Below are 12,466 nucleotides of genomic sequence, written 5' to 3' on the forward strand. Positions count from 1 at the left end.
GAGTAAGAGGTTGGAGGTTTAGAGGTGATGAGAGGGGAATTTTTTTTTTTAAACCCAGAGGGCAGTGGCAATCTGGAACTCACTGCCTGAAGAGGGTGGTGGAGGCAGAAATCCTCAACATTTAAAAAGTACTTGGATATGCACTTGAAGTGCCATAACCTACAAGGCTGAAAAGCAGGATTAGGCTGGATAGTTCCTCGTCGGCCAGCATGAACATGGTGGGATTTTTCACGTTGTAAATTTCTATGATTCTACGAAGAAGACATATTGAAATATTAACAGCTTCACACTTTTGTATAAACACGATGATTCAAGTGGTCGAGATTTCCCATTGCACTCTGGCTAATTTGGGGATTAGACTACAAGATCACGTATGCCATTTTTTCTAGAGCAAGTATGGTTAACAATTTCATATCATGCTTAAATCCACTAAATTAATTTATGAAGTCACTTCTGAAGTGCATGCTGTAGAGTTTTAGAGATTACAAGAATATGTACAATTAAGTGAATAGTTATGTGCAGTTAATTTGAGCAATTTACACAAATCTAGATACAAGTTCACCAGCTCAATCTAACATGATAATGTAAATTCTTACAAGATTGATGAGTTTGCGTCGGAGGATAGCTTCAGGTACAATAAAAGTATGGAAATTACATGGGCATGTCATTTGTGCATTTTTATCAATAACTCAAACTTCCAACCCTATCTTTATGGACTTCGCAAAGAGTGGTATGATCAAAAAATGTGGCGAAATCTGATCTTAAAACACTTTTCCCTGCAATACAAAACCTGAAATTTTAGCTTATGTATACGAATAGAAATGAGAAATATTAACAGAAAATTTTAGATGACAGTATTTACAGACTACTATTCTATACTAAAGCTGTAACCATATTTCATACTCACCATTCCGTTCTTTTTGTGGTAGTAGCTGAGGACAGGGAAGCGACCACCTTGACGAAATGTAGCAACTTTTTTCAGAATCTCATCGTCGATTGACTTTGGCACCATGACAATGGGAGGATAGGAGGGGCAGACAGTGAAATCTTTATTAATGTAGCTTAGTCTCCATTCATCTGTCTAAGAAGAGAAATGAGAAAATAATTTTTGTACGACCAAACTACTAAGTGTTAAAAAGAAAAGAGACACGCTGTTGAACCTTTTTGTCTTGCACTTATCAGGATTGTAAAGAGAACAACAATTCACACTCCATGAGTAGAGTGTGCTGATTGGTTGGCAAGTGGGCTCTGATTGGTAGAAACACTGCTATGGAGAATGCACCAGAGAACAGTTAACTGCCAAGCTTTTGTTTAAATTCAAACCAGGCAGTTGACTCTGATTGGTCAAGGCATCGCCATGGGGAATGGACCAGGGAATGGCTGTCCTGAGCTTTTGTTTATTGAAAAAGGTACAATGCATAGACACGCTCCTTCTGTCTGCAAAAGACAGGGCCTGTGCATGAACATGTAGCTTCTAGCACGTATAAGTGAGCCACACTACAAGCACAACAAACGAATTGGCAGTCACTGCAATTCTTAGCACACCATCAGGATTGTGGCTTCCAATTATGGAATCAGATCTAATGCTTGACACTATACTTTGAGTTTTGCAAACACAGGCTGGTTTGGTATGGCTAATATTTTGCCTGTTGTGAATAGCCAAACTGATGTGCTGTTTAATACAATTTGCCAGTCATTGAGGCATACAGCCTACATACCTGGCATCACAGCGACACTGAACTTCATGTACCACATTGCTCATTTGTGTGATAGGCATAACATCTTTTTGGTTTGACGACAGCATCCTGCTAGTGGAGAATTCCACTCATGCTGCTATTGCATAGTAGCAGCATGAAGTAGCTAGCTTCACTTGTTGTTCAAATTTTTGAGACACCATACCCTTCAAGCTGAGGTTGGCTGAGCACTTTTCAGGGCTGAAAGTGGCAGCACTGAACCCATTCTTGAGTTTGTGAGATATACAGCAAGCAATGATCTGATCAGAGTAGCCATTATCCCACAGATGCTTTGATGCTCGTATCAAGCTTGCACGATGAGCAAATGGCTCAGGGGAGGCGGTGGCATAGCGGTAATATTACTGGGCTAGTATTCCATAGACCCATGGTAAAGCTCTGGGGACTTGGGTTCAAATCTCACCATGGCAGGTGGCAAAATTTGAATTCAATAAAAATATCTGGAATTAAAAGGTCTGATGGTGGCCATGAAACCATTGCCGATTGGTGTAAAAATCCATTTGGTTCACTAATGTCCTGTAGGGAAGGAAATGAGCCATCCTTACTAGATCTGGCCTACATGTGACTCCAGACCCACAGTAATGTGGTTGACTCTTAAATGCCTCTGAACAAGGTCAGTTAGTGATGGGCAAAAAGTGCTGGCCTAGCCAGTGATGCCCACATTCCATGAACAAATAAATAATAAAAATAGGCCCTACTTAAAAGGTTGCCGATAAGGCCAATCTTAGAGTGCATGGGACTGTGAGAATCCAAACACATACTGACCAATGAAGGTAGGCTTGCAGTTGACAGTAGTCAAAAACCCATTGGCAGAATTCCCAACTAGCACGTTGAGAAGGGAGCCCATTTGACTGTTCTGTTACAAAGATGAATTTGAGGGGAGGACAGAGCCCATTAAGTTGGGTATGGAAATTCTTACATGCAGCTGTGAATTCAAACATAGCAAATCTATCATCAATGTATCAGAAATATGCAATGAGGAGGAGGTTAGGTGTCATTCCATTGAAAACGCGTTTCTCATTAAAACCAACCAGGACGTATGCCAGAGCTGAGCTTAGGGGGGATCTCATGGCAACACTACCTATTTTGGGCATACATGGCGTTGTTAAAACGGAACAAGTTGAACTCTGTGTGGCTTATTAATCCGTGTTAGAAACTGCAAATATTCACACATAGGATTCTGTCCTTTGAAGACAGAAGGAGCATGTCCATGCATTGCACCTTTTTCAACTAAAAAAAGATTGGGGGACAGTAATTCCCTGGTTCATTCTCCACAGCAATGCCATCTTGTGGCACAGCCGAGGGTAAATGCTGAGTTATTCAAATCCCAGAGGTAAACTTGAAACAACTGCCACAACTTGTTTTGTAATTTGTGTAAATTGAGATGTGTGCCTTGAGTTCAATAGTAATAAGACCACCAAGTCTTAAATGTTTAATCTAGTTTTTGTAAAAACTTATATCACTAAGAGAAATGATTTTAAAACACAGATATGTCTACAATTACTACTATATTAACTTGTAAATCCCCTACTTGATCTGACAGTTACACTTTCATTAAGGCAACAGTAAGATGCACAGATTTTAAGGCCCAGGTGAATAAACATGATACCCTGACAATCCAACTCAAAGTGAGTCTTCTAAACGTCAGTACTTCGTGGACAGCAGCTTGAGGCGTAGATGCTGAAGGCTTTTCACACTTGTTAAATCCTAAAATGCCTAACCATACACACAGCCTTCGCTCTTTTATACATATTTGCTCCTTTGAATGCAAATTTCCACTGTTTCACTATGTCTTTGGACTTTACCTTTCTGATAATAAAAATCTCTCATAGTACTAAGTTTCACCAGGACTCTTTAGGAAAAATAAACACTATTTCTTACTGTTCCTGGCTAGGTGTAATATTTCACTTCCTCTTTTGAAAACAATCTGGTCTGGTTTATTTAAGAATGCAAATATCCTTTTACACCTTACATTCTAAACTTCCTCCATGTTGACATCAAAGCCTTCAGACCAGCTGCCTTTAATCCAATTAATTCACACACTCAGCCACATATATAGACACAGATAACACTATTTTGAAATAAATTCTAAAAACATTATTCTTCCTTCCTGACATATGACCAGAGTCGACCTTCCTGGTTTGAATTTGAACAAAAACTCGGCAGTTAACAGTTCCCTGGTGCATTCTCCATGGCAACACTGCTACCAGAGTCCACTTGCCAACCGATCAGCACCCTCTTCTCATGCTGTAGAAACTGTTGTGCCCTTTACAATTGGTATTTTTACAAACCTGTCCTGGTGAGTGCAAGGCAAAAGTGAGCAAATGTTTATTATTCAAAAGGCTTCCTTACAGGTTAAACAACTTATTTGGAACAAAAAAAATCTTTCAGAAGTTTCATCCAATAGACCATGTTATGTTTTTGACAAGTTATAGTTCTTTATTAACTTATGTACCAGTTGGATAGCAATTTCAGGGAATGCATACGCTTGCAATAGCAAAATTAACTGCATACCGAATATTCTTTGTGGATTTCAAAATAATATTACACACCTGCCAAGGCATGAAGCTCTGGGGATTCCTCTGTTAGGCTCTTTGCCTCTTTCTTTTCTTTCTTTCTCCTTTAATACGCTCCTCAAAGCCTACCTCTTTGGGACAAGCTCATGGTCATTTGCCCTACTAGCTCCTTGTGTGGTTCCAGGTCAATTTTTGTTTGATACTCTTGTAAAGATCCTTGGGATGTTTTATGTTAAAGGGTGCAATATGAATCCAGGTTGTCATTGTAATTTTCTCCCACCCCAAATTCTTCAGAAAATTATTTTTTGAAAACAAAATTCCGCTTACATGTAGACAAATCGGCCTTGACAGAAGAGCTCCTCTTCCAAACAAAAATGCAAGCTCTTTCTTTCAAACATATACAAATTCTAGTTTAAGTTCAAAGCAATGCTACATAACTTGAAAACGTATCAGCCCATTTATTTTTCTACTTGCCTTTTTTTAAAAACTGCTGTTTGCTCTATTTTCCTACTGCCAAGATTGTGATATGATGATTTTTTTAAAAAAAACTCATTCACAGGATGCGGGCTTCACTGGCTGGGCCAGCATTTATTGTCCATCCCAAGTTGCCCTTGAGAAGGTGGTGGTGAGCTGCCTTCTTGAGCCGCTGCAGTCCATGTAGTGTAGGTACACCCACAGTGCCATTAGGAAGAGAGTTCTCGGATTTTGACCCACCGACATTGAAGGAACAGCGAGATATTTCCAAGTCAGGATGTTGAGTGACTGGGAGGGGAACTTCCAGGTGGCAGAGCTCCCATCTATCTGCTGCCCTTGGCCTTCTAGATGATAGTGGTTGTGGGTTTGGAAGGTGCTGCCTAAGGAGCCTTGGTGAGTTCCTGCAGTGCATCTTGTAGATGGTACACACTGCTGCTACTGTGCGTCAGTGGTGGAGGGAGTGAATGTTTGTGGGTGCCAATCAAGCGGGCTGCTTAGTCCTGGACGTTGTCAAGCTTTTTGAGTGTTATGGGAGCTGAACTCATCCAGGCAAGTGGACTGTGTTCAATCACACTTCTGACCTGTGCCTTGTAGATGGTGGACAGGCTTTGGGGGAGTCGGGGTGAGTTACTTATCACAGGATTCCTGGGCTCTGACCTGCTCTTGTAACCACAGTATTTATATGGCTAGTCTAGTTCAGTTTCTGGTCAATGGTAACCCCCAGGATGTTGACAGTGGGCAATTCAGAGATGGTAATGCCATTGACAATCAAGGGATCATGGTTAGATTCTCTCTTGTTGGAGGTGGTCATTGCCTGCCACATGTGTGGTACAAATGTTATTTGCCACTTTTCAGCCCAAGCCTCTATGTTTTCCAGGTCTTTCTGCATATGGACATGGACTGCTTCAGTATTTGAACTGTCGTGAATGGTGCTGAATATTGTGCAATCATCAGTGAACATCCTCACTTCTGACCTTATGATAGAAGGAAGGTCATTAATGAAGCAGCTGAGGCTGGTTGGGCCGAGGACACTACACTGAAGAACTTCTGCAGTGATGTCCTGGAGCTGAGATGATTGGCCTCCAAAAACAACACCCATCTTCCTTTGTGCTAGGTATGAATCCAACTGGTGGAGAGTTTTCCCTCTGATTCTCAATGACTCCAGCTTTGCTAGGGCTCCTTGATGCCACACTCCGTCAAATGCTGCCTTGATGTCAAGTGCATTCACTCTCACCTCACCTTGGATGTTTACCTCTTTTGTCCATGTTTGAATCAAGGCTGTAATGAGGTCAGTAGCTGAGTGACCCTGGCAGATCCCGAAGTGGACATTAGTGAGCAGATTATTGCTAAGCAAGTGCAGCTTGATAGCACTGTTGATGACCCCTTCCAATACTTTACTGATGATGATCAAGAGTAGACTGATGAGGTGGTAACTGGCTAGGTTGAATTTGTCCTGCTTTTTGTGTACAGGACATACCTGGGCAGTTTTCCACATAACTGGGTAGACGCCAGTGTGGTAGCTGTACTGAAACAGCTTAGCTAGAGGCACGACACATTCTGAGCATAAGTCTTCAGTACTATTGCTGGAATATTGGCAGGCCCCATGGTCTTTGCACGATCCAGTGCCTTCAGCCGTCTCTTGATATCATGTGGTGAATTGAATTGGCTGAAGACCGGTATGTGTAATGCTGGGGATCTCCGGAGGCAGCAGAGATGGATCATCCACTTGGCACTTCTGGCTGAAGGTTGTTGCAAATGCTGCTTAAGCTATTTGGCATGCAAGTAGTCCTGTGTTATCTTTTGCACTGATGTGCTGGGCTCCCTCATCATTGAGGATGGGGATATTTGTGGAGCCTCCTCCTCCAGTGAATTGTTTAATTGTCCACCATCATTCACGATGGGATGTGGCAGGATTGCAGAGCTGACCTGTTGGTTGTGGGATCACTTTTTAAATTCATTCACAGAATATGGGCTTCGCTGGCAGGGCCAGCTTTGATTGCCCATCCCAGTTGCCTTTGTTCAGAAGGCATTTAAGAGTCAACCACATTGCTGTGGGTCTGGAATCACATGTAGGCCAGACCAGGCAAGGACGGCAGATTTCCTTCCCTGAACGGGGATTAGTGAACTAGATGGGTTTTTATGACATTCGACAATGTTTTCACGGTCATCACTAAGTTTGTAATTCCAGATTTTTTTTCTTAAATTGAAATTCCACCATCTGCCATGGTGGGATTCAAAACCAGGTCCCCAGAGTATTACCCAGGGTCTCTGGATTGCTAGTCCAGCGACAATACCACTACACCTTCATCTTTGCAGGGTCGACAGGGCTGTGTTTGCCAGGGTCGTTGCCAGTGCCTCAGTCGATGCCAGATGGTCCATCCGGTCTCATTTCTTTTTTGGGACTGTAATGGTTTGATACAACTGCTTGCTAGGCCATTTCAGAGGGCATTTAAGAGTCAACCATATTGCTGTGGGTCTGGAGTCACATGTGGGCCAGACCAGGTAAGGATGGCAGATTTCTTTCCCTAAAGGGCATTAGTGAACCAGATGGGTTTTTACAAAAATTGACAATGGTTTCATGGCCATCATTAGACTTTTAATTGCAAATTTTTATTGAATTCAATTACCACCAACTCTGCATTTGTGGCAGGATTCAAACCCGGGTCCACAGAGCATTACCCTGGGTCTCTGGATTATAAATTTCTCGTGTAGGTGCAGACTCGATGGGCCAAAGGGCCTCTTCTGCTCTGTGATTCTGTGACAAGACCACTACACCACCCCCTCCACAGATCTGGAATGCAAGTATCACTAAGGGAATATCTTTAAAAACAAAACGACGAACATGTCAATAAATAAATCCATGTTGACATTGCTCAATTAACCTGCATTTGCCCAAGTGATTAACTTTGTACTAAATTATCATTTCTGGAAGCTTTCCTACCCCAGAGGTTAAATTGACTGGCCTGTAGCTGCTGGGCTTATCTTTACACCCTCCTTTGAGCAAGGGTGTAACATTTGCAATTCTCCAGTCCTCTGACACCACCAGAGTCTAAGAAAGATTGAAAAATTATGGCCAATGCCCTCTCCATATCCTTGGATCTCATCCAATCCTTGTGCCTCATCAACTTTAAGTTGAAACAACCTTCTCAACACCACCTCCTTATCCATTTCAAACTTAAAGTGTCTATATTACCTCCACTTTCAGCATGGCCAGAGTAGCATCTTCTTCCTTGGTAAAGGCACATACAAAGACAGATGCTAATTATTCATTTAATACTTCAGCCACAATCTTGCCTCCATGCACAAATCCCATTTTTGGTCCTTAGTTACCCCTACTCCTCTCTTTTATCACCTTTTTACTATTTATACACCTATAAAAAAACTTTTAAATTCCCTCGGGTTAGCTGCCATCCTCTTTTCATAATCTCTCTTGACTCCTAATTGCTTTCTCACTTCCTCCTCTGAACCTATATCCTGCCTGGTTTTTGGAGGTCAATGTACGTTAAAAAAGCAAATGACTGGTTGGGCAGTGATCTTACAGCCAGTATTTCAAAAAAATGCTCCATGACAGCAACGCTTGAGCAGTTAACATGAGTCGAACAGCTGGCCAAAAATGTTCCTGCCAGTTAACTGTTAAAGTAACAAGCATTCAATGTGGGACCAGTAGGGATCGCCTGAACTGCTCTCCGATTCACACCCTTGCTCTGGTTTGCGCCTCTACCCCCACCATCCTGGGATGTACCATTGGTCATTAACAGTTGCTGAAAATGTCAGCAGCTACTTCCTCTGCCCTCAAACAGTGCTGATCCTGTTCTGTCACCAGTCAAATGCCCCTCAATTGCTTACTTGTTCAGCTGATCGCTTGGTTTGTCTGCCTATTCAGTGACTCACTATTCACTGACTCGCCAATCTGCCCATTCACAGGCTTTCCCTTAGCTATGCCACTATCTTCTTCCAGTTTCCACAAGGTCCTTCACTGCCTAAGAATGCAGTCATATTTCTATGTAAAACAACATTCCCTGTGTCTTTTGGCATCTCCCTCTTGTAATGGCTTCCCGATCATCTCTGCAATCTTCATCCACACTCTTCACAGAACAATTTCTCAATTTGCCCCCACTCCTATTGTACATTCTAAATAAAAGGAGTAGCCAATCAACTGTTAGTCATTTATTGCAATGCTTTTGTGTATAAAGGAGTCATGATAACAGATACAATTTTCTAACATAACAACAGTAACTACACCGAAATTACTTCAATGGCTCTAAAGCATTGAGCCATCCACTCATCATGAAAATTGCTGGGCCTGAATTTTACAATCAGCATGCGGGGGTGGGCCCAAAACACCAGTGCATAAAATGACACGCGATGATGTCGAGTGTGCGTCCCGACATCATCACGCAATCTCGTGATGCTTCATTTGGCAGGCACACGGAGTTGGCTGCGGGCCCACCAATATTTAAACAGCCTATTAAGGCCATTAAGGAAGTAATTAATATAATTGTTAACGCTGCCCATTCAACCTCAAGGTTGGTGGGCAGGCAAAACGGTCAAGCAGCCTTCGCGTTTTTTCAGGAAGCCTCATCCACGAACAGGATGAGATTTCCTAAAGCTTCCATTAATTTTTTAAAAAATTCCAAAATATAAAAACAGGTCCCATCTCATGTGACGCAGTCACATGAGGGGACATGTTTAAATAAATTTTTAATCCACTTCTTCAATAATTTGAATAGCGATTCAATCTCCCCGAGGACAGCTCCATGCCTTGGAGATTGAAGTGCTCTTTCCGTGCGCATACGCAAAGTAGCACTGGCCCTGGCTCTCTCTCCTTCCCCCGTCTGCACTGGTAGCACTGAGCGCTATGGCTCATGTCTTACACTGGGTGGGCCTTAGTTGGCCCGCCCTCGTAAAATGGCAGCACAAAGCCGATCGTTGACTGAAAAATTCAAGCCTATGTAAATGCATGTCTTTTGGGTTCTGCATTCATTAGTGACAAAACTTAAAATAACAAAACAAATAAATTAGGAGGCACAGAACTCCTACAAGTCATGATTTGTGTTTCATGTTATAATTACATGGAAGCCAGCTATATGCTAAGAAAATGAATAATAGTTTGAGAAAATAGCTATCTTTTGAAGTTTGCATTGTAGTGATTAAAGAAGCTGAATGGCCCACTCATGTTCCCATGTTTCCAATGGAACTACCAGGAGTTGCACAAAGAGATTCTGAAAGAATTTTATCATCAAATAGTTGAGTGTGTTTACTGGAGTATTTCTGAAAATGGAAGTTACTCAATATTTAAAAACAGAACTTCCCAACACAATGCAATGTTTGTAGTACTCTTCAAACACCCAGTCACTTCCTGTCAAGAGCAATAGTTCATTGAAAAATTCCAATAATTCCTATCAGTGTCATGGCAAATTGTACCTTTGTATAACAGAAACAAAAAGATTTACACCACAGAAGGGAGCTTTTCAGCCCTTCATGCCTGTGCCAATCAAGAAATTGCTATCTAATCTAATCCCACCTTCCAGCACCTGGTCCATAGCCCAGTAGGTTACAGCACATCAAGTGCATATCCAATTTCTTATTTAAATATAATTTGGATTTCGGCCTCTATTACCTTTTCAGACAGCAAGTTCCAGGTTCCAACCACTGGAGGAAAAAAAAATACTCCTCAACTCCCCTCTAATCCGTCCATCAATTACTTTAAATCCATGCCCTCTGGTTATAAGAACATAAGAAATAGGAGTAGGCCATTCGGCCCCTCAAGCCTGCCACACCATTCAATAAGATCATGGTTGATCTACCCCAGATCTCAACTCCTCTTTCATGCTAGCTCCTCACAGCCCTCAACGACGATATTTCAAAACTCTACCTCCCTCTCTTTAAAACCTTTCAGTGATCTAGCCTCCACAACTCTCTGGGGTTGAGAATTACAAACATTCACTACCCTCAGAAGAAATTCCTTTGCATCTCATTTTTAAATGAGTGCCCCCTTATTCTGTAACTAATCCCCTAGCTTGAGATTCCCCTACTAGTGGAAACATCTTCTCGACATCTATCCTGTCAAAGCCCCTCAGGAACTTGTACATTTTAATATGATCACCCCTTATTCTTCTAAACTCTAAAGAATAAAGGCCCACCCTGTTTAGCTGTTCTTGATAAGTCAACTCCTTCATCCCAGGATCAGCTGCAGTGACTCTCTTTTGAACTGCTTCCAATGCCAGTATATCCTTTAAGTACGGGCACCAAAACTGTACACAGCATTCCAGGTGCTGCCTCACCAACACGGTGTACAGTTGTAACAAGACTTCGTTATTTTTAAACTCCAACCTGCTAGCAATGCAGGCCAAAATTAATTTGCCTTCTTAATTACTTGCTATGCCTGCATGTTAACTCTGTTTTATGCACAAGGACACCTAGATCCCTTTGCTGCACTTTTTTGGAGTCTCTTTCCATTCAAATAATGGTCTGCCTTTTGACTCTTTCAAGCAAAATACATGACCCCACGCTTTCCTACATTAAATTCCATCTGCCAAGTTTTTGCCCACTCACTCAACCTGTCTATATCCCCTTGCAGATTCCTCATGTCCTCATCACTACATGCCCCTCCCACATATTTTTGTATCGTCAGCAAATTTGGATACATTACACTCTGCCCCACCCTCCAAATCATTAATATTGATAGTAAATAATTGAGGCCCTAGGATTGATCCACTGGTTACGTCTTTCCAACCTGAAAACAACCCATTAATCCCGACTCTCTGTCTTCTGTGTGTTAAACCAATCCTCAATTCATGCTAATATGTTACCCCCAATACTGAGAGCTCCTATCTTGTCCAATAACCTTTTATGTGGCACCTTATCGAAAGCCTTCTGGAAATCCAAATACACGACATCTACTGATTCCTGTTTGATTGCATTAAGCTTTTCTAAATATCCTGCTATTTCTTTCTTAATAATGGGCTCTAGCATTTTCCCAATGACAGATGTTAGGCTGACTGGTTTATAGTTTCCTGCTTTTTGTCTCCCTCCCTTCTTGAACCGGCACATTAGCAGTTTTCTAATCTGCTGGGACCCTCCCAGAATCCAGAGAGTTCTGGAATATTTCAACCAATTCCTCCACCATCTCCGCAGCCATTTCCTTTAAAACCCATCAGGTGCTGGTGATTTGTCTACCTTTAGTGCCATTAGTTTGTCAAATACTTTGTCCCTCGTGATAGTGACTGCTACAAGATCTTTCCTCCCATTAGCTCCTGGCTTATCTGATATCTTTGGGTTCTATATAGTGTCCTCCACCATGAAGACCAGTGTAAAATATTGGTTTAAATTATCTGCCATTTCTCTGTTCCCGTTATCAATTCTCCAGTCACATCCACCAAGGGTCCCACGCTCACTTTAGCTACTCGCTTTCTTTTTATATACCCATAGAAGCTCTTGCTGTTTGTTTTTATATTTCTTGACAATTTACTTTCAATCAATTTTCTCCCTCTTTATTAGCTTTTTAGTCATCACTGCTGGTTCCTAAAAAAACCCCAATCCTCTGGCCTAGCAGTACTTACCGCTTTGCATGCCTTAGTTTTTGACTGGATACTCTCCTTGACCACTTTGTTAACCACAGGTTATTGACTTTTCTGCTAATGGTTCTTCATATCTGCTCTTCTCAGCCCCTCAAATTTCTAAATCTTAATGAAATCACCTGTCAGCCTCCTCTGTTACAAAGAA

The 12,466-nt window shown here is 41.7% G+C and overlaps 1 protein-coding gene across 3 annotated transcripts in view; it reads right to left on the minus strand.

Annotated features, from left to right (window-relative positions):
* The window catches only part of mtmr9 (myotubularin related protein 9), an 87,565-nt gene that overhangs the window by 56,526 nt on the left and 18,573 nt on the right, over positions 1-12,466 (minus strand). For all 3 annotated transcript variants that reach the window (XM_041188063.1, XM_041188062.1, XM_041188061.1), the window contains one exon: positions 908-1,081. In XM_041188063.1, the coding sequence (XP_041043997.1) occupies positions 908-1,081 (174 nt within the window). The remainder of the gene's footprint in view (positions 1-907; positions 1,082-12,466) is intronic.

The sequence above is a fragment of the Carcharodon carcharias genome, chromosome 5, assembly GCF_017639515.1.
Source record: "Carcharodon carcharias isolate sCarCar2 chromosome 5, sCarCar2.pri, whole genome shotgun sequence".
Taxonomy (NCBI): Eukaryota; Metazoa; Chordata; class Chondrichthyes; order Lamniformes; family Lamnidae; genus Carcharodon; species Carcharodon carcharias.